A 27,960-nucleotide genomic window follows, 5' to 3' on the forward strand; every position below is an offset into this window, starting at 1 on the left:
TTTGCAACCCCATGGACTGCAGCACACCAGGCCTCCCTGTCCATCACCAACTCCTGAAGTTTACTCAAACTCGTGTCCATTGAGTCGGTGATGCCATCCAACCATCTCATCCTCTGTCGTCCCCTTGTCCTCCCAACCTTCAATCTTTCCCAGCATCAGGGTCTTTTCAAATGAGTCAGTTCTTTGCATCAGTTGGCCAGTGTATTGGAGTTGCAGCTTTGGCATCAGTCCTTCCAATGAACATTCAGGACTGATTTCCTTTAGGATGGACAGGTTGGATCTCCTTGCAGTCCAGTTCACTTCAGTTCCGTCACTCAGTCGTGTCCGACTCTTTGCGACCCCATGAATTGCAGCCCGCCAGGCCTTCCTGTCCATCACCAACACCCGGAGTTCACTCAAACTCAAGTGCATCGAGTCGGTGATGCCATCCAACCATCTCATCCTCTGTCGTCCCCTTCTCCTCCTGCCCCCAATCCCTCCCAGCATCAGAGTCTTTTCCAATGAGTCAACTCTTCACATGAGCTGGCCAAAGTACTGGAGTTTCAGCTTTAGCATCATTCCTTCCAAAGAACACCCAGGACTGATCTCCTTTAGAATGGACTGGTTGGATCTCCTTGCAGTCCAAGGGACTCTCAAGAGTCTTCTCCAACACCACAGTTCAAAAGTATCAATTCTTTGGCGCTCAGCTTTCTTTACAGTCCAACTCTCAGCCTTCCTCAGCGATCAATGCAAAGAAATAGAGGAAAACAACAGAATGGGAAAGACTAGAGATCTTGTCAACAAAATTAGAGATACCAAGGGAACATTTCATGCAAAGATGGGCTCGATAAAGGACAGAAATGGTATGGACCTAACAGAAGCAGAAGATATTAAGAAGAGGTGGTAAGAATACACAGAAGACCTATACAAAAAAGATCTTCACGACCCAGATAATCACGATGGTGTGATCACTGACCTAGAGCCAGACATCCTGGAATGTAAAGTCAAGTGGGCCTTAGAAAGCATCACTACAAACAAAGCTAGTGGAGGTGATGGAATTCCAGTTGAGCTCTTTCAAATTCTGAAAGATGATGCTGTGGAAGTGCTGCACTCAATATGCCAGCAAATTTGGAAAACTCAGCAGTGGCCACAGGACTGGAAAAAGTCAGTTTTCATTCCAATCCCAAAGAAAGGCAATGCCAAAGAATGCTCAAACTACCACACAATTGCATTCATCTCACACGCTAGTAAAGTAATGCTCAAATTCTCCAAGCCAGGCTTCAGCAATACATAAATGAACTTCCAGATATTCAAGCTGGTTTTCGAAAAGGCAGAGGAACCAGAGATCAAATTGCCAACATCCGCTGGATCATGGAAAAAGCAAGAGAGTTCCAGAAAAACATCTATTTCTGCTTTATTGACTATGCCAAAGCCTTTGACTGTGTGGATCACAATAAACTGTGGAAAATTCTTCAAGAGATGGGAATACCAAACCACTTGACTTGCCTTGCAGTCCCAAGGGACTCTCAAAGAGTCTTCTTCAGCACTACAGTTAAAAAGCATCAATTCTTCGGCGCTCAGCTTCCTTTATGGTCTAACTCTCACATCCATACGTGACTACTGGAAAAACCATAGCTTTGACTAGACGGACCTTTGTTGGCAAAGTGATGTCTCTGCTTTATAATATGCTGTCTAGGTTGGTCATAATTTTTCTTCCAAGGAGCAAGCATCCTTTTAATTTCATGGCTACAGTCACCATCTGCAGTGATTTTGGAGCCCCCCAAAATAAAGTCTGTCACTGTTTCTACTGTTTCCCCATCTATTTGCCATGAAGTGTTGGAACTAGATGCCATGATCTTAGTCGTTTTTATAAGCCCTTAATGAAACTAGATATTAAAGGAGAAAATCCAGTGAGTTTGTCTTTGGCCTAAAGTTAATCCACGTTCTGTCTGGATTTCCCCTCTATCCAAAATAATGGTACAGTCCCGCGTAAGCCCCGCCCCTGCCCACCCGGGGCTCTGCCTCCTAGAAGAGTTAGTCGTAGCGGCGTCTTCCGCCAGGTCGTTGGCACGTCGCTCTCGAGGTGGGGCTACGCCCCTGTCCACGCCTTCCCAGCGGGCAGTTTCCCAACCGCCGTTGCTAAGCGGCGGTTACCTGGCCGCGCGGTGCTGGGCGGCGGCGGTTGCAGACGGTGGTCACCGGGCCTCAGGTAAGGCGGATTCCTGCTGCGGTGGGCCGGCCAGGGCGCTGAGGCCTGGGAGTTGGCGAGGGCCTCGGCCAGGTGTCCTCGAGGATGCTGGGCATATCCTAGGGAAAACTGAGGTCCACTAGGGTCCAGTCCTCTTGCCTGGAAAATCCCATGGGCGGAGGAGCCTGGCAGGCTGCAGTCCATGGGGTCGCGAAGAGTCGGACACGACTGAGCGACTTCACTTTCACTTTTCATTTTCATGCTTTGGAGAAGAAAATGGCACAGAGTCCGATACGACTGAATCGACTTAGCAGCAGCAGCAGCAGCAGGGTAAAGTAAAAAAGGAGCGCAGATAGAGGCCCGGATCCCAGACCTCAGACGGGGCTCGAATCTGACTCGCCGCCTCCTGCTGGAAGGTTTTTGGTCATCCTACCAAGTGGGAAGGAACACTGACATGAAACCGTGCCGTAACATCCTAGTCCCATCCCCTTTTCCCAGGAATCCTGCTCTTAGGAATTTGTTCTGGGACAAAAATTGTGACAGAAGCAGAAATATGTAAATTGCAGTAGGCCAGAAATAGAAAAGATGCTTATGAATATTGAGTTTATTATTGGCAGCCATGCAACCACTAAGGTAATCAGAAGGCAGGATATAATGTTGTTTGTACACACTGAAAATAAGCATGGGCGTGGATAAATAGAACATGAAAAGATCATGGGGGGATTTTTTTTTTTAACCCGTCAAAATCATTTTAAAGTTAAGTTTGAAGAAGGAAGATGTGGGACTAGCCAGGAAAATTCTAAAAATTCTTAGTAATAGAGGGACTAGCTTTTATCAGCAACACCAACATACCTATTATAAAACTATAGTAATTAAAATAATTGAGACTGAGCAGGAACTTACAGGCAGATAGATTATATAGAATATATAATAAAATTCAATTTTTAGGGATTTATTATATAGGCAAGGTGTATTTTAAATCAGCATTGAAAAGATAGATTAGTGTCAGGCAGCTTTTTAGTAATTAAAACAATAACAAAAGTAATTTTAAACACCAAAATAAATTCCAAATGGACTAAAGTTTAAATCTTAAAAATTATAACATCATAAAAGTACTAGAAGAAAGCATTGTGAAATGTATTTATAACCTTAGCATGGCAAAAACTCTTCTAAATACACAGTGCAATTCAGAAGCCAAAAAGGAAAATGTTAATACTTTTGATTCTATTAAATTTAAAACTATCCGTAGAGCCTGCAAAATTCATCCAAGCTAAACCAAAAAAACTACCAGTAACTAAGTCTAAAAACAAACTTCTGAAAATATTTGTTTCATGATCAACTAAAAAGTATTAAACCTAATAGAAAAATGATCCGCATATGTGAACACAAAAATCAGAAGAAATACAAGTGGCTAATATACACAGTGAAGGATGGTCTTCTTACTAATTTCAGAGTGCAGATTAAAACAATAAGGTTTTTTTTGCCTATCTTATTTGCAAAGATGAAAAAGTTAAAAAGAGTAGTGTGGAAACAGAAATGTATTAGTGTTAGTGAAAGTAAAAATTAGTTTTTTGTAGGGCAATTTAGAAATAATTTACTTAGCCATTCAACAGGAATTTATTCTGAAGATATGCAAAGTGCACCAAAATGTCATGTTCAATGATGTTCTTAGTACTGTTTTACTAGCAAAAAATTGGGGAGAAAAACAGATGTCCATTGGTATATGACTGATGCCATACATCTTGGTACATCCATAAAATGGAATACTGTGCAGCACTTAAAAAAAAGTGGTATATAGTGACATGGAAAGATGTGAAAGATACAGGTTAGATGAAAAAAGTGTGTTGCAGAATAGTGCATATGGTTCTATTTTGTGAATAAAACTGTAACTGTGTGTGTGTAAAAAGAATTTAGAAAACTATACTCCACATTTCACAGTAGTTAAGGGTGAGGAATCAGGTTGGAAACATGGTTCCCCATGTGGCAGGGTGATGGCAGGGCAGGGCCATGAGAGTGGGCTGATAGGAAACCCAGGGTTTGCCTTGGGTTTCTGCCGCCATGATTATTTATTTCACTTTCAGCCTTTGGGAATTGTAGGTAAGTTGCAGCTGTACTCCTTTTCTTAATGAATTATAGGAAATAGACATTTATTCCTTTTAGGATCTTTCTTTTGAAATATTGTTTATTGTTTCCCTTTTCTGTCCCTTCTTTTTCCCATAAGGAGGTGACCATGGAAAAAGAGCTTCGGAGCACCATTCTTTTCAATGCATACAAAAAGGAAGTCTTCACCACGAGCAATGGCTATAAATCCATGCAGAAAAGACTTCGGAGTCACTGGAAAATTCAGAGGTGACCGAGTATATTGTTTTCCCTTCTGAGCGGTAAAAACAGCTTGCTGGTAATACTGGGAAGTATCCATCTTATATAAGAATGGCATTTGCGGTGGGAGGGGTTCCACTAAACATTGTTCAGAAGTAAATTATTAAACCATCTCTCTTGAAAATTGGCAATTAGCATATTTATTAAGTTGTCCCCCCAAATTACAAGTCAAAAATTATTCTAATTATACATATATGCGTTTTTCAGAGGTTAAAGGCTTTCTCCATATTTTAACTCAGGTCAGTACTTCAGTTTAGGGAAAGGAAAAACCAAAAATATCTCTGAGTGTGTATGCATGGTTTTTCTTAATGGGTAAGGATATGTAGTCATGTGAGCTAATGGTAGAGCTGATTGAATTAGTAGTTGGGGGACTTCTTTATGCTCTAGTGTGGTCTAGTCTAATCTAAGATACCTAGAATTTTGGCTTATAGGTATATTTGAACAGAGGCTGATGACTCTGGGGCAGGCCTATTAGAGAGGAGTCTCACTTTTGAGAGAGAAGCTAGACTAGGTACCTCTAAATCCTTCATCTCTGGGCCTCTGTAGCCTCTGATTCCATACAGTTTAGATGCTAAAATAGCTCATAAATTGGTTTAAATCATGGATCTGACACTTGCTTTTAAAATCATATTTCTAGCTTAAAAGATGAAATCACACCTGAGAAGCTCATTGGGGTGAAACTATGGATTACAGCTGGGCCGAGGGAAAAATTTACCGCAGCTGAGGTAAGAAATATTCGTAAAGAAGACTGGTAGTGAGATAGCTAGGAGAATGGGCTCTGAAATCTTGAACGTAAATTCCTCTTCACCACTTACCTGTGAGGCCTCAAGGTGGTCACTTCATCTCTCTCTTCATCGTGGAGTTGTGATGATTCATGCAGCACAACAGCTATGGTGTGGTGTGGCTGAGTTTTTGCATGAAAAGTGCCAGACAGACAGTGCAGGCGAGTTCAGTATCAGCCATACCTCTTTGCCATATTTTTGCTTTAAAAATAGGAAATTCCATTTAAAATTAAACTATTTCTTAGCTATTTTTAAACTCTGTTTCATGGCTAGACAAAGAATGAGAAATGTGAAACCCAAACATAAATGAGTGAAGATGTAAAGAAATTGGACCCCTTGTGTGCCATTGGTGGAGAGGTGAAGTGGTGCAGCCACTGTGGAAAACAGGATGGTGGTTCCTAAAAAATGACAAACAGAATTCTGTGATTCCGCAATCCCACTTCTGGGATATATGCAGAGAATTGAAAGCAGGATCTCAAAGGGGTTTGTACACCCACGTTCATCGAGAGCACCATTCCCAGCAGCCAAAAGGCAGAAGCAACCCAGGTGTCCACCAACAGTTAAATGGATAAACCATATGGGATCTATACGACAGTGACTTGTAATCTTCCTTTAGCTAGTAGTTTTCCACTTGTGCTGTCCAGATAGTCAACTGGGAAAATGTGGTTTCAGTTTGAGTATTTTGGAGCTTTATGCTAATGACAAATATGGAAATCCTATTGAAACATAGTAAGTTTTATGTTTTCTTAATATAAACTTATATTTAAGTGCCTTTACAGATTGGAAGTGTTTCTTTTTCAGCTAGTTAAGATCTTATTCACAGTGTTTTTGACAAAGGTCTTTGGCATAAATTTATAGATTGTTTTTTTTTTTTCTTTGTGTAGTTTGAAATCCTAAAGAAATACCTTGATGGTGGTGGAGACATCCTTGTGATGCTAGGAGAGGGTGGGGAATCCAGATTTGATACCAACATTAACTTTCTCCTAGAAGAATATGGAATCATGGTTAATAATGGTAATTATTATTACTATTTTATTAGAGGCAGTAACTTCCTATTTATTATTTATATCGTAGTCCTCTGGGCCTGATAGTACAATGGAGAAAGCCCTGGGCTGTGAGGGTGCACGGTCCTGCATTCTGACCTCCCCAGCAGTCTCACTTTTTTGGTGCTTAGCTTCTTCCATGTATGAAATGAGAGTGATTGGAATACAGTTCCAGGATTCCCTTCAGGTCAAAATTTGTACGTGTCTATAATATCAAACTTACTTCTAATCTAAGATGCACCACCTTCTCTTTTCTCCCTAAAGATGCTGTGGTTAGAAATGTGTATTACAAGTATTTCCATCCTAAAGAAGCTCTAGTTTCCAATGGAGTCTTGAATAGGTAAGCATATCAAAAGTGGAAATGACTTTGCCGATGACTCTCCTCTTTCCTCCGTGACTCTTCCCTTCTATCTTCTCACACATTGTTTTCTCCAGCCTTTTTCCTTTCTTGCCTTTTTGTTTTATTTTATTAAATGATTGTTTATTGTATTATATCACTTCTCATCCATCAAATAATATTACTCCCATCTTTTGAAACCCGACTCCACATCACCTTTTGACAGAATATATTCAATTTCAAGTAACAGAAAACCCTGTTCAAATGGGATTAAGCAACAGGGAGATTGTATTGATTCATGTAATTGAAAAGCTGAGAAGTTGGGCGTGCTTTGGATATGGACCGACAGATCACAATGTCATCAGGACTCCAGTCCCATTTCTCTGCAGCTCTCTTGGCTCTGCTCTCCGGTGTGTGTGGACTGAATCCTTCTAACGGTTCCCAAATTGGTATCTTCATGCTACGTGAGTTAGGGCAAGAGTGCAGGCCTTGGTTCCAATCTGCTTAACAAAAGTAGACCTGAGGTGTGGTTTCTTTGAGCTGACCTAGGCTACAGGCTCATCATGAACTGGTCACTGTGGCAGAGGGCATCGAAGGCCCGGGGTCATATTCACCCCTGGAACCAAAGATGAAACTCGTTTTTTTCTCATCCATTGAATCCTAAACCGTAAGAGCTTTGAGAAAGCAGGAACTGAGTGCGTGAGGGGCAACATCAAGGACCCTCTGGTCCCCGTGTCCAGAACAATTCATTCCACACTTCAACTTGCCAGGTACGTAGGGTCTGAAGATCCAGAGTCTAGAATACAAGGCAAGAATGTGGGTCTAACACATATTTGAGCCCTTTCCTCAGGACTCAAGAAAGAGCAATTAACTCTTACATTTTCATATTAACTTTTGCAAACTTTCAGAAGAGAGAGAAGTGTGTAGGAGTACTTTTAATTTTTTTAAGAATTGTATTTTGACTGCACAGTCCTCGTATCTGATTGAAAGTTATATTAATGAATGGAGTGTGAAATCCCTACATTTATTTTGTTGTTGTTGTGTACTAGATTTTAATTCGTTTTTCTTCAAGGGAGATTAGCCGGGCTGCAGGGAAGGCGGTGCCTGGAATCCTTGATGAGGAGAGCAGTGGAAACAACGCGCAGTGAGTGTGTTCCCCGAGGCCACCTGAAGAGGGCAGAATTGTCATTTGAAGAGTTTCCTTTTTCAAAATGAAACCATTTTCGTTCTTGATTACAAAAGCAGTTCTCATCAAAAAACCAGTTTGATCAGTTCAAAAGGAAGAAAATAGAACCCTCCACTCTAACTAAATCCATGCCCTTCTCCCCAAAGATAATCCTTCTAAACAACATTTAGATTTAAAAATCTTTTTTTTCATATATAAAAATAGGGATAGGTACTTTATCCTTTTAATAATGACTGGATTCAGTTGGATGTATCCTAATCTAGCCAGTCTCCTCTTACTGGACATTTAGGTAATTTTATAACATTTTGCATTAATAATACCACCTAACATTTAATGAGCACTTACTGTGTCGTAGGCATGGCATGTATTATTACTTCAGTTAATCTTCACAGCAGCCTCTAAGGTTATTGACGAGTTAACAGAGAGTGTAGTTGCCCAGGCTCACTTGACTAGTGTCGGAACTGAGTTTCGGTGCTAGGCAGTCTGCTCCAAGGCAGACTCTTAACTTCTTTTCCTTATTTTTATTATACACAGTTTGATATTGTTGTTGTTCAGCCCCCAAGTCGTGTCCAACTCTTTGCAACCCCAGGGACTGCAGCATGCCAGGCTTCCCTGTCCTCCACCATTTCATATTAATTGTCATAAATAACAAAGCACAAAGTGAACATCTTTGTAGGCACAGTTTTTGAGCACTTATGCTAGTATCTTAGTAGGCCAGATTCTTGGTGTTTAAATTTCGGGGTCACAGATGTTCCAGTTGATGCATTGCCAAATGTGGTGCATTGCCAAATCACCCTCCAGGCACGTGTAGCGTTTGCGGTCCCTACGAACATCCCTTTCCTCTCTTGCCAGCATAGAATATTCTACTGAGAAATGATACCACTTTATTTTCAGGTGTAGTTCTTGGATTATGAATAGGATGGCCTTCAAAGTTTATTGACTGATTGTGTTTATCCTGTGAATTTCCTATTCACGCATTTGATCTGTTTTCCTGTTGATGGTATATCTTATCCATTTACAAGACCTCCATTGGTTGCAAGTATTTTTCCCAGTTTATCATTTTACTTTGGGATATTCTGTCCCATAAAAGTTGAATGTTTTTATATCATTAATGCATATTACAAACCTCTAGTAGTTAAAATACTGTGATACTAATTCCAAACTAGTGAAAAACAAAAAATTAGACCCAAAATATATGGAAGATAAGGGTTATTTTATAGTAAAAGTGATATTTCAGATTATTGGGGAATGAATGGTATAATTTTGGCTAAAATGTTTTTCACTTGGAAAACATTTCTATTTTCATGCCACATCTCAAAATGTATTTCAGATGGGTTAAATTTATAAATATTAAAAATCAGACCACAACAGTACTGAAAGAAACGATAAGTGAATGTTTTATAATCTTAGAGTAAAAAAAAAATCTTTCTTAGTATAAAACCACAGTAAAGTCATAAAGGGTAAAAATAAGTAGCAACATATAAGTTAACATTTTTGGACATTTAAGAATCACAATCTGATTCTTGGTAAAGAAGTAAAAGAACTGTGGACTTGGATTTAGAAGGATTTAGAAGTTTCCAATTTCATGCCTTCCTTGCAGGGTGGCCCAGCACAGAGTGACTCTTAGCTGTAGTTGCTATATCTGTGTACTGGGGACGATATGAATCTTAGCTGTTGGGAAACTCCAGCGAGGCATACTTGCAGGAGTGCTTGTAAGGTATGAGGCGTGTAACTTACCTGCTGTCAGAGTCTCACTTCCTCAGTCTCGTGAAGGGCAGATGGCAGATTGTTCCTTTCCTGGGTTATCTCGGAAGCAGAACCGTGTCTTGAGAGGCTCTGAGGTGTGGATAAGCAGCCCTGCTTCGTGCTTTGAAATCTCTTAGCTGTTGGAGTCTCAGGCTGTCCTTTAGCCCCGTGTATTTTATCACTTGTCTTTTTCCTTCTCTTACTCTGCTGTAGCCACCCTGACTTTGTTTGAATTCCTTAAGTATGCTAAGCTCTCTCTCACCTTAGGACCTTTACATATCTGCTTCCTCTTCCAGGAATACACTTTCCCAGCTAATCTTACTCATTCACACATCTTAGGAGAAGTCCTGTATTAGTTTTGGGGGTGGGTGTTTAGCCTTAACACTTAGATGAGATCAGATCAGCTCAGTCACTCAGTCGTGTCTGACTCTTTGCGACCCCATGAATCCCAGCACACCAGGCCTCCCTGTCCATCACCAACTCCTGGAGTTCACTGAGACTCACGTCCATCGAGTCAGTGATGCCATCCAGCCATCTCATCTTCTCCTCTTGCCCCCAATCCCTCCCAGCATCAGAGTCTTTTCCAATGAGTCAGCTCTTCGCATGAGGTGGCCAAAGTACTGGAGTTTCAGCTTTAGCATCATTCTTTCCAAAGAAATCCCAGGGCTGATCTCCTTCAGAATGGACTGGTTGGATCTCCTTGCAGTCCAAGGGACTCTCAAGAGTCTTCTCCAGCACCACAGTTCAAAAGCATCAATTCTTCGGCGCTCAGCCTTCTTCACAGTCCAACTCTCACATCCATACATGACCACTGGAAAAACCATAGCCTTGACTAGACGAACCTTTGTTGGCAAAGTCATGTCTCTGCTTTTGAATATGCTATCTAGGTTGGTCATAACTTTCCTTCCAAGGAGTAAGCGTCTTTTAATTTCATGGCTGCAGTCACCATCTGTAGTGATTTTGGAGCCCAGAAAAATAAAGTCTGACACTGTTTCCACTGTTTCCCCATCTATTTCCCATGAAGTGATGGGACCAGATGCCATGATCTTTGTTTTCTGAATGTTGAGCTTTAAGCCAGCTTTTTCACTTTCATCAAGAGGCTTTTTAGTTCCTCTTCACTTTCTGCCATAAGGGTGGTGTCATCTGCATATCTGAGGTTATTGATATTTCTCCCGGCAATCTTGATTCCAGCTTGTGCTTCTTCCAGTCCAGCGTTTCTCATGATGTACTCTGCATATAAGTTAAATAAACAGGGTGACAATATACAGCCTTGACGAACTCCTTTTCCTATTTGGAACCAGTCTGTTGTTCCATGTCCAGTTCTAACTGTTGCTTCCTGACCTGCATACAGATTTCTCAAGAGGCAGATCAGGTGATCTGGTATTCCCATCTCTTTCAGAATTTTCCACAGTTTATTGTGCTCCACGCAGTCAAAGGCTTTGGCATAGTCAGTAAAGCAGAAATAGATGTTTTTCTGGAACTCTCTTGCTTTTTCCATGATCCAGTGGATGTTGGCAATTTGATCTCTGGTTCCTCTGCCTTTCCTAAAACCAGCTTGAACATCTGGAAGTTCACGGTTCACATATTGCTGAAGCCTGGCTTGGAGAATTTTGAGCATTACTTTACTAGCGTGTGAGATGAGTGCAATTGTGCGGTAGTTTGAGCATTCTTTGGCATTGCCTTTCTTTGGGATTGGAATGAAAACTGATCTTTTCCAGTCCTGTGGCCACTGCTGAGTTTTCCAAATTTGCTGGCATATTGAGTGCAGCACTTTCACAGCATCATCTTTCAGGATTTGGAATAGCTCGACTGGAATTCCATCACCTCCACTAGCTTTGTTCGTAGTGATGCTTTCTAAGGCCCACTTGACTTCACATTCCAGGATGTCTGGCTCTAGGTCAGTGATCACACCATCGTGATTATCTGGGTCATGAAGGTCTTTTTTGTACAGGTCTTCTGTGTATTCTTGCCATCTCTTCTTAATATCTTCTTCTTCTGTTAGGTCCATACCATTTCTGTCCTTTATCGAGCCCATCTTTGCATGAAATGTTCCTTTGGTATCTCTGATTTTCTTGAAGAGATCCCTAGTCTTTCCCATTCTGTTGTTTTCCTCTATTTCTTTGCATTAATCGCTGAAGAAGGCTTTCTTATCTCTTTTTGCTATTCTTTGGAACTCTGCATTCAGATGTTTATATCTTTCCTTTTCTCCTTTGCTTTTCACTTCTCTTCTTTTCACAGCTATTTGTAAGGCTTCCCCAGACAGCCATTTTTCTTTTTTGCATTTCTTTTCCATGGGAATGGTCTTGATCCGTGTCTTCTGTACAATGTCACGAACCTCATTCCATAGTTCATCAGGCACTCTATCTATCAGATCTAGGCCCTTAAATCTATTTCTCACTTCCACTGTGTAGTCATAAGGGATTTGACTTAAGTCATACCTGAATGGTCTAGTGGTTTTCCCTACTTTCTTCAGTTTAAGTCTGAATTTGGCAATAAGGAGTTCATGATCTGAGCCACAGTCAGTTCCTGGTCTTGTTTTTGCTGAGTGTATAGAGCTTCTCCATCTTTGGCTGCAAAGAATATAATCAATCTGATTTTGGTGTTGACCATCTGGTGATGTCCATGTATAGAGTCTTCTCTTGTGTTGTTGGAAGAGGGTGTTTTTTTATGACCAGTGCATTTTCTTGGCAAAACTCTATTAGTCTTTGCCCTGCTTCATTCCGTATTCCAAGGCCAAATTTGCCTGTTACTCCAGGTGTTTCTTGACTTCCTACTTTTGCATTCCAGTCCCCTATAATGAAAAGGACATCTTTTTTGAGTGTTCTAAAAGGTCTTGTAGGTCTTCATAGAACCGTTCAACTTCAGCTTCTTCAGCGTTACTGGTTGGGGCATAGACTTGGATTACTGTAATATTGAATGGTTTGCCTTGGAAATGAACAGAGATCATTCTGTCGTTTTTGAGATTGCATCCAAGTACTGCATTTTGGACTCTTTTGTTGACCATGATGGCCACTCCATTTCTTCTGAGGGATTCCTGCACACAGTAGTAGATATAATGGTCATCTGAGTTAAATTCACCCATTCCAGTCCATTTCAATTCGCTAATTCCTAGAATGTCGACATTCACTCTTGCCATCTCTTGTTTGACCACTTCCAATTTGCCTTGATTCATGGACCTAACACTTAAAGTCTCATCAAAATGTCAGTCTGATTGATTTCTTAGTAATAATAAAAGAAATAGAGGCATATAAATAGCTTGACAGTTTTCATCTTATAAGCGACCATTCTCTTTGCTTTCTTAAGAATTATCTCCCTTGAGTGCACTTGGGAAAGTGTGGGAAAGGGTGGGCCCTGACATACACACAACTGTTTCTCCCTTTTCTTCCTCCTTGGCAACTGTTCACTTCCTTCTGCTCCTGCTCTGGAAATCCTGGGCTGTAGCCCCCTTACTGGGATACTGTTAGGTTCAGGGTAGAAGGAAGAGAATGGGCAATGTGGGGCAGGTACCTCTTCTCAACCACGATGAGACATAGAAGTCATAGCTGTAGGTGAGACTTTACTGAAGGGACAGGGAGAACTGACACAGGAAGGAAATAATTGAAAACTTAAGCTAAAAAGAGTGGTCTAAAAGAAAGAAAAATTAAAATCTTCATAGGCAGCTCTTCCTGGGTATTCCCTCTGCCCGTTCCTCCCACCTCCTGCCCCAGTTTCTAATTATATGCTTTGCTTTTAAGATTCCTGTTTCTCTCCATTCTGAGAACACTTCTTTCAAACAAATACTTTGGAGAGCTCGTTTTTCTTTTTGGCCACATAGCATGCAAGATCCTAGTTCCCCGACCAGGGGTGGAACCCGCGCCCCCTGAATTGGAAACGCAGAATTTTTAGCACTGGATCACCAGGGAACTCGCTCCATTTTTCTTTCACTGAAACCCTAGCTCCTCCTGCAGGGCCTGGCCTCACCCAGGTGTGCACGCCACCCTTAGCCCCTCAGTCCCACACCTTTTCCAGGAGTACATTGCCCAACTACTGATTCACTCTGGGTACTCACAGTCTTTGCTAGAACAGTGTAGAGTAGAGGGGGTACTCCAAGACTGGTCTGCGTAGAAGTGTCCAACGTGGGATAAATATACGCCTGTATTCGTATAAGCCCTCAGCCGCTCCACACCCCTCCAGTGGCAGATATTCGTACCTGGCGATAACACCAGTCAGGTTTATGAGGGGGAGAAAACTATGTCTGCGACGTGGTTCCCCAGAGCAGGCTCATGTGTAGTTCTGGTTCAGTTCTTAGATGAAGCCTCCTCTTCTTCCACTTCTTCCATAGGGACTACTTTATTTCTTTCTGTTATAATCATTTACGCATACGATTGTACATTTTTCATTTATATTCACATTTCCTAAAATGCTTCATTAAACTTAGAGCTATACTGATTTTGAGGTAATAAACCAAAGCTTATAGAAGATTTTGATCATAACTTTCTCAAGAAACACTGAGATTATCTTCAAAAACTTTGCTATTGAACACCTTGAACGTTTCTTTCTTTCAGGGCTCTCACCTTTGTCTATCCTTTTGGTGCCACGTTGAGTGTCACGAAGCCCGCAGTGGCTGTCCTGTCCACAGGCTCTGTCTGTTTCCCGCTTAACAGGCCCATCCTGGCTTTCTATCACTCGAAGGTACAGCCTTTCTTAGATATGGGTGGGTATGTAATTTTTATTACTGAAATTGTGAACACTACTGTTTCTATAGGGGTTTCATATACTGTCTGTCTCTTTTTTGGGGGCGTGGGTCGGGGGAACGCTGCACCACTATGTAGGATCTGAGTTCCCCAACCAGGGATTGAACCCGGGTCCCTTGCAGTAGAGTCCTAACTCTGGTCCACCAGGAAATGCCTATATTTTCTCATTGGTCTTCACAATAGTCCTGTGAAGTAGAATTGCACTGAATTACATTTTACTTATGGGGAAACAGTGGTCATTTTTGGAGTCAAGACCTAAACGTAGCTCTTATTATAAATCCAAAGCTTTTCCAGTGCAGCATGAGGCTGCGTGTAGTACAGCTGCCTCTGACCAGCTCTCACCCTCACTGTAAGAGAATCCATTTAGAGGAAGGTTGATTAAGCAAACTGCACCACAGAATTGTGCTGCTTGTATTTTAGTGCATCCCAGGAAAACATTCCGGGAGACTCATCCTGGAATGTTATCATCCTGGAGTACATGCAAGATACAGGTTCAGGTGGCTCGAGAGGGCATTGTCGTCATCCTCATCACCCCATGTATCCACTGCCTTTTAATTCATGTCTGTTGAACCCACCTTCATCTGTCTACCAAGACGTGGAATTCACCAGTGACCTCCCAGTTTTTGTGCAGAGACCCACATGTCTGTAGTTTAGCAGGATCCTATTTTTCTTTATGGGACCTAGGTATTACTTTTCCTTCTCATATTTAAAATTTCTGACATCATTTTATTAGGAAGTAAATAAATGTCTATGCTGTGCTTGAAAGATGATGTTTAGACAAAATTGGTATAGCTATTATGGCAGTTTAATCTCTCCTAAGCAGAGAGAAATATTGTTTTAGAATTAAAGTGTTATTAAATGATTCAAGATGCGGAAATGACTAGTTTACATGAAATGTCTATTCAGAGACACAAAAGTCATGAGACACCATCTTAAGGGGCCCCTGGTATTGTATGTAATACCAGAGCTTTGATTGTTTTTAACCAGGCACAGAGATGTTACCTGGCTTAATTAGTGGACTTTATGGAGTATCTGGTGGGTATACCGTTCTGTGCTAAGTGTGGCGTTTCCTCTGGAACTCATGAGATTATCATCTGTTCATTGCCTAGCTATTTAAAGCCCATTTTCTCCTCCTAATAGGCTTTCAGTCCTGCCTTGTAAACAGTCTTTCAGAGAGGTTGCTGCCTGTCACTCTTGTTGGTGAGATGAGGCAGTGATCTCAGGGAGGAGCTCCACCTGGACCCATGAGCAAGGTCAGGCCAGCACTGGAGGGTTCTGCCTGCTTGCCCAGGGCCGTTGCCTTCTCTGGGCTCATCACAAGACTTTCTAGGTCTTCAGTTTACTGGGACAGACTCATTAACACTGAGGGAGCAAATGGTCCTTGAGTAAACATATGCCTATTTAATTGGAACAAGTTATAGACAGATGCTGGAAAAGGCCACTGAAGACAATGGTATAATCTGTCAGGACAGAATAAAAGGGTTAAAGAACAATCTACAGTCTATTTGAAATAAATGAAGTAGGGAAAAGAAAACACAGTCGACCCATGAACAGTGTGGGGGTTAGAGGTGCCGGTCGTCTGCATGGTGGAAAATCGTGTGTAATAGAGCCAGGCCTCCATCTGTGCAGTCTGCTTCTGTGAATTCAATCGACCGTGGACTGTGTTGTACAATAGTATTCACTGTTGAAAAAGTTCACTTGTAAGTGAAACCATGCAGTTGAAACCCATGTTCATTCAAAGGTCAACTGTATATTAAGGAAAAGATAAATCTGTGAATAGAGGTTTATGTATTGACTTAGCCTGTGGGGATTCAAATCACAACCCAGTTCATCCAGTCATTTCCCCATTCTTTTTCTAGAATTCCACCCAGTTAAAATTTCCTATTCTCAGTAACCGATCTGTTTGCAGTGGTTATGGTGTAGAAATCATTTTATTTTTCCTATGAAGCATTTGCTTTTCATGTGGGACCTTTCAGAGTTTGTTTTGCAAATTTTGTTTTATTTGCAGAATTTGTATATTTGTCTCCCAACATCTGTGGCTTAGGTGTCATTCTTTTTCAGTATCATTACAACTGTGTCTTCCTTGTATGTGACTTTGCTAGAAAGTCTGATTTCATTTTGTATTTTTAATTCTGTACTCTTTTTTTCTTATGACAAAATAATATATACTCAGTAATTTAAAATACAGCTATGGAAGGATTTCCCTGGTGGTTCAGTGGTTAAGAATCTGCCTTCCAGTGCAAGGGATGTGGGTGTGATCCCTGGTGAGGGAACTAAGATCCCACATGCTGTGGGGCAATGAAGCCCGCCTGATCCAGAGCTCATGCGCCACACGGAAGACTGAGCGCAGCCACAAAATACACACAGAGATGGAGGGAAAACATGCTGCTCTCGCACTGTTCTGAGGCGGGCCAGGTGGACATCGTGGTCATTTTCTCCTGCTTCTGCTGGTGCTGCATTTTTGTTTGCTTCACAGGCTTTAAACTCTCTACAATTGATGGTATACTTTTTTTTTTAACCTAATGTTGTGGCAGATGCATTTTTCCAAGTTAGTGAAAATGCTTTCTAATATATAACTTAACAACTGGGAGGTTCCATTGTTCTTAACTGTATTTCTGGGTGAATGTTTGGATTTATTTCTGATCTTTTGTAACTATTACTGTAGAGGTGTGCAGAGTGTCTGCTGTATTTTATACTGCTTTGCTGCTTTTGTTGGCAGTTTCAGCACCGTGTCAGAGACTGTCACTGAAACCTGACCAATAGTTTACAGTCACTTTTTCTTACTTATTAATCTTATAAGGAAAAGTACTTTGTTTTTTGTTTAAATTACTAATCTTAAAGTTTTTTATTATTAGCTAGTCATTTCTTTTGTGAATTTTTCATGCTTGTGGGTTAGTTTTCTGTCTCTTAAACACTTTTTATGGTACTCCTAAAATGTCTAAATCTTTACAGATTGTTTTTCAATTTGTCTTTTTTATTTCCCTTTAAGATTATGATTTTCATTTATAATTTCACTAACTGGGAAAATACTGTCGAACAAATTTACATTACTTTCTGTTAAAGTCAGATAGAAGGGTACAGAAGCGTCTAAATTGAGAGGCAGGTTGGAATTTAGTTGTTGTCATAATTGACATTTCTAGACCATTAAAATACCCATGTAAACTGACACATGTTGGTGTAGAAGACATTTGCTCGTGTGATTGTGAGGATAAGTGTTTGGTGACTAGGATGCACGTGGTCCATTTGGGATCTGAATCACTGACCCTGCTTTGTCATCAGCAGAACCAAGGTGGGAAGCTGGCAGTGCTTGGCTCATGTCACATGTTCAGTGACCAATATTTGGATAAAGAAGAGAACAGCAAAATCATGGTAAGCTCTTTTCTTTTGTCATATTAATGAATATTGTACACGATTTTCATGTCATTTAAAAAATGTACTGCTGAGTTCATCTATTCATTTAAAACCAGCTCTTCAGAGCCCATTCTGTTCCAGGCACTAAGGACACGAAGGTGAGTCAGGCACAGTCTCTGCTCTGCACAAGTGCACAGGACATTGACGGAGACTGAGAGATGAGGGAGGTCAGTGCAGAGGGATGCGGCGCGTGTCTCTAAACTTGCCGCACGGGCTGGGAGCCTCCCTGGGGAAGCAGGGAGGAGCAAGCCCAGCCAGGGCCTCGTGCGTGGAGCCTTGGAACTCAAACTCTCTTTGAAAAGCCACGGCGAGCCCTTGTAGAGAGTCCAGCAGCTTTGGGCATAGTCAGGTCTTTGGGTGTGGAAGAGGGAAGGGAGAGGGAAACATATGGGCAGGGAGGGGCAAGGACGTGAATGAAGGCAGGGAAGGGGTGAGTGGGGGAGGCACTGGCCAGCACGAGGAGACTGTGATGGGACCGGCTGCTGGCTGAGGTGGGAAATGAAGGAAAGGCATGGCAAGTGTGAGGGGGACGTGCCCTGGGAAGGGTGGCAGGGTGCTGGCCGGAGCTGGACTTTGGCGTGATGCTGCTGGCTCTCTGACCAGAGGGAGAAGATGTTCCTTCAGCCTTAAGGATTGTTGTTGTGTTGAGAGACTGATTGAAGATCTTGTTTTTATAGAATCCACATGAAGTTCCATTGTCTCTAGTCACATTCTGGGGCATCTTGCTGTATTCTACTTTTTAAGTCCAGACTGTCATCAGCACATTATACAGGGATTGTCTCAGAATTGTGAACACATTTTAATAGATTTGGGCTTGTGGTTAAAGGCTTGAGTGCCCAAAGATAAATGGTACATTTCTAACAATAAAAATGGCACTAGAGTGAGAAAGACTTTCAAGTTTTTATATGATTTCACCAAGACAGGGGCGACTGCCCTTTTTCAAATCACTGCTGTATAGTCTCTTTCCTGCCATCATTTTTCTTGATTGATTAAATTCTCTAGTCCTGCCTACAGCTTTCTCAAATACACAGTGTGTAAGTCTGTGTTTTTTTTTTTTTTAATTTAGGATGTTGTTTTCCGGTGGCTCACAACAGAAGACATCCACCTAAACCAGATTGACGCCGAGGACCCAGAGGTAGGAGGCGGTAAATTACTTAACAACTTTGAAATGAAAAATGGGTCCAGCTTCTCAGCACCACTTCTAAGAGTTCCAAAAACCTATCTATCTCTTACCTTATCTGTAAGACAGATAGCAAGAAATGATGCTTTTTGGCAAGATGAAGCCTATGCTGTTAAAAAAAAAATCAGTAAATTATTAGTCATAGAATTCAGTGGGGTGGGAGCCTCTGTCTGTATATGTAGTAACTGGAACTTAATATATGCTCTCTGGCTGAAACTTTCAGAATCAGTATCTGTAGAGAAATACGTCTTCAAAACTATGAAGGATATAAAAGTACTTTTTCATAAAGAAACAAAGATCATCAGAATTTAAGTTTTAAGCTCCAATTTGGTTGCCTTTAGGAAGAACAATCCTAAAGGCATTATGATAATACTTCATCAGACATGGGAGAGTGGAAAGACCACTTCCCTAGTAGTCTGGTGGCTAAGACTCTGTGCTCCTATCGCAGGGGGCCTGGGTTCAGTCCACGGTCAGGGAACTAGATCCCACACGCCGCAAATGAAGTTTCCTCGTGTGGAACTAAGACCCAGTGGAGCCAAATAAATATTAAAAAATAAATAAATAAAAGGCCAGCTCTGGACTGGGAACCAGTAACTGCATTCTCGGTCCCACTCCACCATGAGCCTTGAAACCTTAAGTGGGTTATTTCTGACCTTTTTTCATCTTCATTTTCTCATTAGTTTTGGGGCTACCAGTACCTTTCTCACAGGGTAATTATGAGAATCATAATAATAAGTGAATCAACATAAATTTACTTGTTAAACTGAAGTGTATAAAAGGGCTATACATCTATCAAGACTTTTTTAAAAACCTCTTGTATTGGTTATATATTAATACCAGGCCCTATATATCATATACGTCCACATAAATCATTGTTTAAACCGCACTACAGCCCTGGCAAGTAGATGGTCTTATTCTCTTTTTATCAATGAAACTGAAATTCTGCAAGACTGTAATATGCCCAAAGAGCCAGCCAACAGTTACAGAGCCAGGGACCAAACCCAGGGCTGCTGACTCAAAAGTCTACTCCTTCTTCATTTACCTCTGTGTTTCCTAACTGCTGACCTGTCAGGAAAATGATTTTTTGGCTATGGGTAGCACAAGGTAACTGGAGAAGGCAATGGCACCCCACTCCAGTACTCTTGCCTGGAAAATCCCATGGATGGGGGAGCCTGGTGGGCTGCAGTCCATGGGGTCGCTGGGAGTCGGACACGACTGAGCGACTTCACTTTCACTTTTCTCTTTCGTGCATCAGAGAAGGAAGTGGCGACCCACTCCAGTGTTCTTGCCTGGAGAATCCCAGGGATGGGGGAGCCTGGTGGGCTGCCGTCTATGGGGTCGCACAGGGTCGGACACGACTGAAGCGACTTGGCAGGCAGCACAAGGTAGCCAGAGACCATCACCGATGGCCTGTGCCCTTGGCTGAGGACTGATTTGGCTGGGAAACCTCGGGCTGACTCAGGTTCGGAAACATGAGAGCCTCACATCTAAAATATCGCTTCACGTGGAAACATGAAGTGTGGGGCTGTTGTGCTTAAATTTCTCCTTAAAAGTAATGTAAGCCCCAAAACCAAAGAATTGGGGTAAAGCCAACCAGGAATTGGCTTTTCAGGTTTCAGAGGACCCAGCTCTGAGTGGATGATGTGTTTGGCAGCCGCCAGCCCTAGTTAGAGTGTTGTGTGCCGAGGGAAGCAGTGCTAAGAGGTGTTGTGTCTGCTCCAGTTCCGTGTGGCCGCCTTGCTCTTGCTCAGTTTCTGTCAGTCCTGTTTTCTAACCGAGGAAACGGAAGTGAGTAAAGTCTTCAAGGTTCCCACTTAGATTAATCCCTGGCCGAGCCATTGTTCGTGGGTTGGGAGATCCCCTGGAGAAGGGAATGGCTACCCACTCCAGTATGCTTGCCTGGAGAATCCCATGGACAGAGGAGCCTGGTGGGCTACAGTCCATGGAGTCACAGAGTCAGACACGACCGAGTGACTAACACGTACTTAAGCCATTGTTAGTACCCGCTTCAGTCTGATTTCAGAGTCTGTGCCTTTCTGCTGTTCTGTTCTTCTCTCTCTACCGTGTGAGACACTGGGCTGGTTCCAAAGCAAAGCCTCAGTACAAAGCCAGAGGAGGGGAGTGTTGTTAAGGCCTTCTTAGCTCTAAAACGGTGCAGTTTCACATACCTTCCAGGTGGGAGACCTGGTGGAAAATGTCCTTTGTCTTGTAAGGCTTTGAAAAGTAAGACACTGAATCCAGTAACATGACACAGTGAGAAATACTGAAAATCTTCCAGGTGGCGCTAGTGGTAAAGAACTCTCGGGCCATAGGAAACATGGGTTCAATCCCTGGGAAGATCCCTGGAAGAGGGCACAGCACCCCACTCCAGTATTCTTGCCTGGAGAATCCCATGGCCAGAGGAGCCTGGCGGGCTGCGGTCCGTGGGGCTGCAGAGTGGGGCGCCACTGAGCACCCTCTGGGGCGGCGTGGCCCGCATTCCTTCCTGTGCTGGGCACACGTCTGTGTCCTGCTCTTGCCTTCATCTCTTCCCTGGTAGAGGGTTGAAGCCTCTGCATCGGCCAGATCAGGCCAGGAAGCACATTTATTTGTTGATGCTTCCCCTTGTTTCTGGTCTAAAAAGTTGTTTAAGGATTGGGGAAGTTTATGATGCTTGGGATATAGAAAAAAGTGCTCCTGTTTGACTCAGAGTCTCACTGACATCAAGCTCAGACACCTCTCCCCAAGCGCTGGCAGTGGAGAATGTGTAGCCGTTTGTTGTGAGTTCAGAGACCAGTTTTTCAAACTGTTACCAAGTTAGCCTTGTTAGAAGTCCAGGTTAAACGCAGTTCAAAGGGAAATTAGGAACACACAAACTTCCGGTTGCCAGCATGCATTCATTTAAACTTAAATTTATTGCCTGGCTAGGTAATGTCTTCCCATCATTTGAAATTCAAGAGCAGGCACACTGAAGGCTCTCCCTTCTGCCTTTGCCCAGCCACCTGGTTCTCCTCCCCAGTGACAACAATCTTAGCAGTTACTCATATGTTATTCCAGAGACAGTTTATACAGAGATAAGCAAGCGTGTGTGTGTATACTCTCCTTCCCCCTTGTTTTACCAGATGGTCCTATATGTATGCTATGTGTATATACTGCCTAGCACCTCGCTTTTTAAATATTATGTCTGGGAGATTTTTCCATATTGTTCATAAAAAGCTTTCTTTTGATTGTGTTTTGGAAGCTGTACTGTCCATTGTTTGTACTGCGGTGTACTGACTGTGGTATACCTATTGAGGGACATAGGTTTTCCTGGTCTTCTGCTGTAACCAAGGTGTCATCACTGAAGGTTCTCAGCAGGGCTGCAGGCATGTCCGCAGCTAGGCGAGAAGAATTAGGGCCTAGTGTCCAGGGAGGGGTTGTCTGTGCCGGGGTCACAGGTGGTTCATATATAGGACAGGAGAGAAAGCAGAGTATACAGCACATGCTGGTGGCTGGAGAGAAGATAGACTTTTAAATGGGAGCTTGTGGATTTTCTTTTATGGTTGCTTCTGATTTCTCACTGAACTAGAAAATAAGGTCACCAAAATTAAGAAAGGGAAAATCATTTTAGTTGGTGGAAGTAGCAGACAGAACTGCCTAGGAGAATGGGAACAGGGGATGAACTTGAGAATTGGGTTGATGACTGAGCCCTCAAGATCACAAAAAGGAGGAGAGCCATCCAGCAGGGTCACGCATTTCTCCAGCCGTGTCCAGCTGTGTGCGTGCCAGCCTGCATCGTGGATTTCTCCAGCGCTGGCGTTTACCCAGGTGACCTTGGTCCTTCTTTCCACAGAAATGGGCATATTTAAGGTTTGGCTGTCAGTAAGTGTAATCAGCAAGATGTTTTAGCAAGAGAAGAGAAATATTGCAGATTCAGACCTGAGGCGTTGGAGACCAGACAGTAAATCCTAGCCCCTGCTCTGCTGAAAGGAACCGTCTTATCACTTTCAGATTTCCGACTACATGATGCTACCCGACACAGCCGCCCTGTCCGAGCGGCTGCGAGTGTGTCTCCAGGAGGGCGATGAGAACCCACGGGACTTCACCAGCCTCTTCGACCTGTCCCTTTACCAGCTGGATACGACCTCCCTCCCGAAGGTCATCAAGTCAGTACTGTGGCTCTCCGCTGCTCTGCACTCCATTCTGAGTGTTCGGTCTGCAAACATGAGCCTGGGGCCAGGAGATAGGGTCACAATAAGTGTGGTGTACAAAACGTGTTCTCAGACCTGTGATGAGGTCAGCCGGGACAGCCGGGGGATTGGGGCGGGACTTGATGCAGAGGAAACTGCCTGCAGTTATCAGCCTCTGCTGTGTTCCAGGCTCTGTATCAGGCATTTAGAGGAACCAGTTTGGCCTGCTTTGCCCGAGACTTTCCTGGTCTTAGGACAGAGAGCCCCACGTCCCAGGGACCCACTCAGTGAATCAAGATGGTTAGTCATCCTGTAAGCACGCCGCGTTGTGCCTTCTTTTAATGCTTTCGGTGGTCCTCTGAGTTACCTGCCTCATTTTTGGTCGAGGAGTCTGAGGTTTCTTGGGGAAGGATTCTCCCACGTTGGGAGCAGGGATTTCAAGCCAGGCCCGAGTGGCCTTCAGGCCAGTGCTGGACCCCATATCATTGCCTGTGCTCTTGTTGTTTTTTGCCTTCTCTGTTGGATCCCTAAGGACAGAGGCAGAGACTAACGTTTTTGAGCATCTTGGGCCTGGCACAGGATCTATCAATACATCTCTAATAATAAACCAAAGGCTGAAGGCACAGCTACAGATGCCTGTCTAATGTCCTGTCCCCTGTACTTAGGTACAAGGTCACCAAGTACTTCTAGAGCTCCGACTGTGCTGAACATTGTACCTCAAGTGTAGGGTTTTATGGAGGAGACGGACAGAAGCTGTGATGCAGGGTTATCTGCTAAGTCGCTTCAGTCATGTGCGACTCTGTGCAACCCCATAGACGGCAGCCCACCAGGCTCCCCCGTCCCTGGAATTCTCCAGGCAAGAACACTGGAGTGGGTTGCCATTTCCTTCTCCAATCCATGAAAGTGAAAAGTGAAAGTGAAGTTGCTCAGTCATATCGGACTCTTAGCGACCCCATGGACTGCAGCCTACCAGGCTCCTCTGCCCATGGGATTTTCCAGGCAAGAGTACTGGAGTGGGTTGCTGTCATGCAAGTGTATGTTCCTTGGTTCTTTGTCTCCTCACAACAAAGATTTGGAGTGACGGACATTAAAGCCCTAGGCGCGTCACAGCTCTTGGGTCTTGGACAAACCGTGCTACAGCTCTTAGGCAAATCAGTGTTACAGCTCCATTTTTATTTATAAGATAGCAGGAGAATCCAAGACTTGAAGAGAAGAGAGTGGAGGAGTGCGTGGGGAGGGAGAAAGAGAGAGAGAGAGAGAGAGATAGAGAGCTTGCGCATGCACACGGAAGAGAGAGTCCGAGAGAAAGCGCTTTGGCTCCTACTTTTATATGTTTTTTCCTCCACCTGGGCCTGCCCTATGCAAATTGGGCTTAGCCAGGAGTGCTGTTTGTTCTGCCTGAAGTTTTCACTCTGGTCCTCGGACCTTCCTTTGACCTTCCTTGTCTTTTAGCCACTACCATTTTGGACTCCTTTTCCCTAGTCTACCTACCTAACATTCCCCCCTCAAGAGATGGGAGGCCCAATTCTTTGGGAATAGGGGCGTTGAGATCTTTCTGGCTACTTCCTGCTGAACTGGGGTGGCGAGGGGTATTGGGCCTCCCCCTCTTGCTATAGTCTCAATCCTCAGAGTCCTTATAGCGGTGTCCAAGGGTGTGTGATATTTTCCGTGGTCAGCTGTAGTCTTATATCTTTGTTGAACTGGCACTGCATGTTGTAGCTGGTTGACCTGGGCAGAGACAAAACAGGTTAGACAATGGACAGTACATGGAATAATCATAGGCATCATCAATATAGCACAACAAGGACTAGTAGGGACATTGGTCAATTTTAAACTCACATCGCCAGGATAGCTCAAGTCCCTCCTTGTTCAGAGATCAGAAGATCTATCTCCTGTCTGTCTTGGAGTACATTCTCTGTCAAGCTGTGTTGGCTCCTTAGAGTTATCCTGAGAAATTTTATCCCCAGAAACCAGATTTCGAGGGTCTTCATTAGAATGGCACTCACTGGTAGTTCTGAATAGGTATTTGAGACCTCCCAGGGGCTCACAGGTGTATCGAGTGTCCTCTTCTGTTTTCTTCTACAGCTTGACTCGTGAGTAGTGAATCCAGGAGTCATGTCCTGGTACCTTGACTGCTGTGGGGTAGAAAGTATTACAGGGTAGGCGCCCTTCCATGTGGGCTGGAGTTGAGCCTTTGGGGACCCATCTTTCCAGACTTTAATTAGGACTTGAGTCCCTGGAGCATATAGTGGTGACTCTTTAGAATCTTTTGTGTCCTGGTTCATACCCCACAAGCGTATATCCTGTTGGAATTGCCCAATGGCCATGGTATAAGACTGGAGGGTCTAAACCTCTGGATCTAGGAAGAGGTCATTGACATAAACAAAAGGTCTCCCATATAGCATCTCATAAGGACTAAGACCAACCTGTTCCTTAGGGGCAATGCGGGTGCGGAGGAGAGCTATTGGTAAAGCCTCCTTCCATCCCAGGGAGGTCTCCTGGGTTATCTTTTTTATCGCTGATTTTAAGAATTGACTGGCTTTATACTTTTCCTGAAGATTGAGGCCTCCAGGCACAATGGAGATAATAAGTAATGCCCAATGCTTTCGAGACTCCTCGGGTGACCTTAGAAGTAAATGATGTCCCTTTGTCACTTTGTAATGACCTGAGCAGCCTCAGCCTTCTCGGTCCGGGTGGGAAAGCCTTCAATCCATCCTGTGAATGTATCTATCATAACGAATAGGTATTTATACCCTTGAGAAACTGGCATCTGGGTGAAGTTCATCTGCAAGTCCTCTCCTGGGTAGGCCCCATGTCGTTGGATGGGCTGGGCCAACTGGGGTCTTCGAGCTCCTTGGGGGTTGTTTAATAGGCAAGTGGGACAAGAGGAGACAACCTGTCTTATAGTTGTTTGGAGGCCTGTTCCTCTGAAGGACCTTTCTAGTAATCTTTGGAGGGCCTTTTCTCCTAAATGAGTAGTGGCATGTAAGGAGTTAACCAACTTCCATTGGAGGTTTCCAGGCAGAAAAAGGAGTCCTTCCTTTTGGAACCATCCCATATGATCTTCTTGAAAGCTGTCGCTCTTAGCTTTAAGAGTCTTACCTTCAGTATATGAAGGAGTTTCTGGCAAATTAGTCTGTGGAACTAAGGTGGAAATCCCTATTAGGTTATGGTTCTCTAATGCTGCTCTCCTAGCTGCCTGATCAGCTGCTTGGTTCCCTCGTGCCACTTCCATGTTCCCTTTTTGGTGTCCTTTACAGTGGGAGACTGAAACCTCAGTGGGCAGGTGGACTGCCTCCAAGAGTCGAAGAATCTGATCACTGTATTTGATTGGGGACCCTTGGGTGATCAAGTGGCCCCTTTCTTTCCAAACAGCCGCATGTGCATGTAGCACCAGAAAGGCATACTTGGAGTCAGTGTAAATGGCTATTCTTTTTCCTTTTCCCAGCTCTAAAGCTCGAGTCAGGGCTATGAGCTCAGCTAATTGGGCTGAAGTACCTGGTGGCAGAGGCTTAGCCTCTATGGTCTCAAAATTGGAGATTACTGCATACCTGGCTCTTCTTTTTCCATTCAAGACAAAGCTGCTTCCATCAGTGTACCAGATATCCTCAGGATTGGTCAGAGGATCTTCTGACAATCCCTCTCGGGGTTTTGTCTAGTGGTCCAAGGTTTCTAGACAAGAGTGAAAGAGGAGAGAGCCCTCGGGGGTAGGGAGGAGGGTGGCCTGGTTAAGAACCTCACAAGGGGATATAGTGAGGCCTGGATTTTCCATCAGCATTACTTGATGTCTGAGGATTCTTTGATCAGACATCCATAAATGGCCTCTCCCATTTAGGAGTTGTTTTACTTGGTGGCTGGTAAAAATAGTTTGCCCCAAAGGAGAGTTTTAAAGCATCTTCTATCATGATTGCAATAGCTGCAAGATTTCGAAGGCAGGGGGGCCAACCTTGGGAAGTTGGATCAAGCCTCTTGGATAAGTAAGCTACAGGCTGGGGCTCAGATCCCAGCCTTTGAGTTAACACTCCCAAGGCTATTCCCTCTCTTTCATGGACATAAAGTTGGAATGCTTTTTCTGGGTCTGGCATCCTCAAGGCAGGTGCCTGAGTTAAGGCCTGTTTTAGTGTAGCTTCTGCCTCCTTTTGAGGAGTTCCCCACATCAGTGGGATTGAATCATCTCGTCCCTTTAAGCTTTCATATAAACTTTCATATAAGCTTTCAATTAGACCATAGTTGGGTATCCAGATTCCACAATAACCAGTTAGCCCCAGGAAAGCTCGCAATTGTTTTCGAGTCGTGGGGGAGGGCAACTGGAGGATTCCTTGTACCCGATCAGAGGACAGCCTCCTGGACCCGTGTGTAATCTGAATTCCCAGGTAAGTGACCTTTGTCTTGACCATCTGTGCCTTAGTACGGGAGACTTTATATCCCCTTTTTGCCAAGAAGTTTAGAACCTGAATTGCATGTTGTTGGGCGCTTTTCTCATCTTGTGAGCAGATTAGTAGGTCATCTACATATTGTAATATTTTCCCATTAGGTCCCAGGTCCAGATCTAGGAGATCCCGGCTAAGGGCCTGTCCAAACAGGTGGGGGCTATCTCTGAACCCCTGAGGTAATACTGTCCAAGTCATCTGTTGGTGTTTTTTTCCTGGGGCCTCCCACTCAAAAGCAAAAAGGTATTGGGATTCTTTAGCCAGTGGTATGCAAAAAAATGCATCTTTGAGATCCAAGACAGTAAACCACTTGGCACTGGGTGGGATTTCTCCCAAGATTACATAGGGATTGGGTACTGTGGGATGGAGGGGGACTACAGCTTCATTTATAATCTGGAGATCTTGAACCATTCACCAG

At 43.4% G+C, this 27,960-nt stretch overlaps 1 protein-coding gene across 6 annotated transcripts in view; it reads left to right on the forward strand.

The window, feature by feature from the left end:
- The first annotated feature begins 2,001 nt into the window (after positions 1–2,001).
- The window catches only part of IFT52 (intraflagellar transport 52), a 38,184-nt gene continuing 12,225 nt past the window's right edge, over positions 2,002–27,960 (forward strand). Inside the window, exons 1-10 of one of the 6 annotated variants that reach the window (XM_061437638.1) lie at positions 2,002–2,188; positions 4,389–4,516; positions 5,184–5,271; positions 6,213–6,342; positions 6,636–6,711; positions 7,781–7,852; positions 14,185–14,311; positions 17,653–17,742; positions 18,851–18,919; positions 22,934–23,088. In XM_061437638.1, coding sequence (XP_061293622.1) covers positions 4,398–4,516; positions 5,184–5,271; positions 6,213–6,342; positions 6,636–6,711; positions 7,781–7,852; positions 14,185–14,311; positions 17,653–17,742; positions 18,851–18,919; positions 22,934–23,088 — 926 coding nt within the window. In that variant the 5' untranslated portion in view covers positions 2,002–2,188; positions 4,389–4,397. Of the gene's footprint in view, positions 2,189–2,237; positions 2,498–4,388; positions 4,517–5,182; positions 5,272–6,212; positions 6,343–6,635; positions 6,712–7,780; positions 7,853–14,184; positions 14,312–17,652; positions 17,743–18,850; positions 18,920–22,933; positions 23,089–27,960 lie in introns of those variants that run through there. The other 5 variants (XM_061437639.1, XM_061437636.1, XM_061437637.1 and 2 more) reach the window with 5 other exon arrangements.

Source organism: Bos javanicus, chromosome 13, assembly GCF_032452875.1.
Source record: "Bos javanicus breed banteng chromosome 13, ARS-OSU_banteng_1.0, whole genome shotgun sequence".
Classification (NCBI taxonomy): domain Eukaryota; kingdom Metazoa; phylum Chordata; class Mammalia; order Artiodactyla; family Bovidae; genus Bos; species Bos javanicus.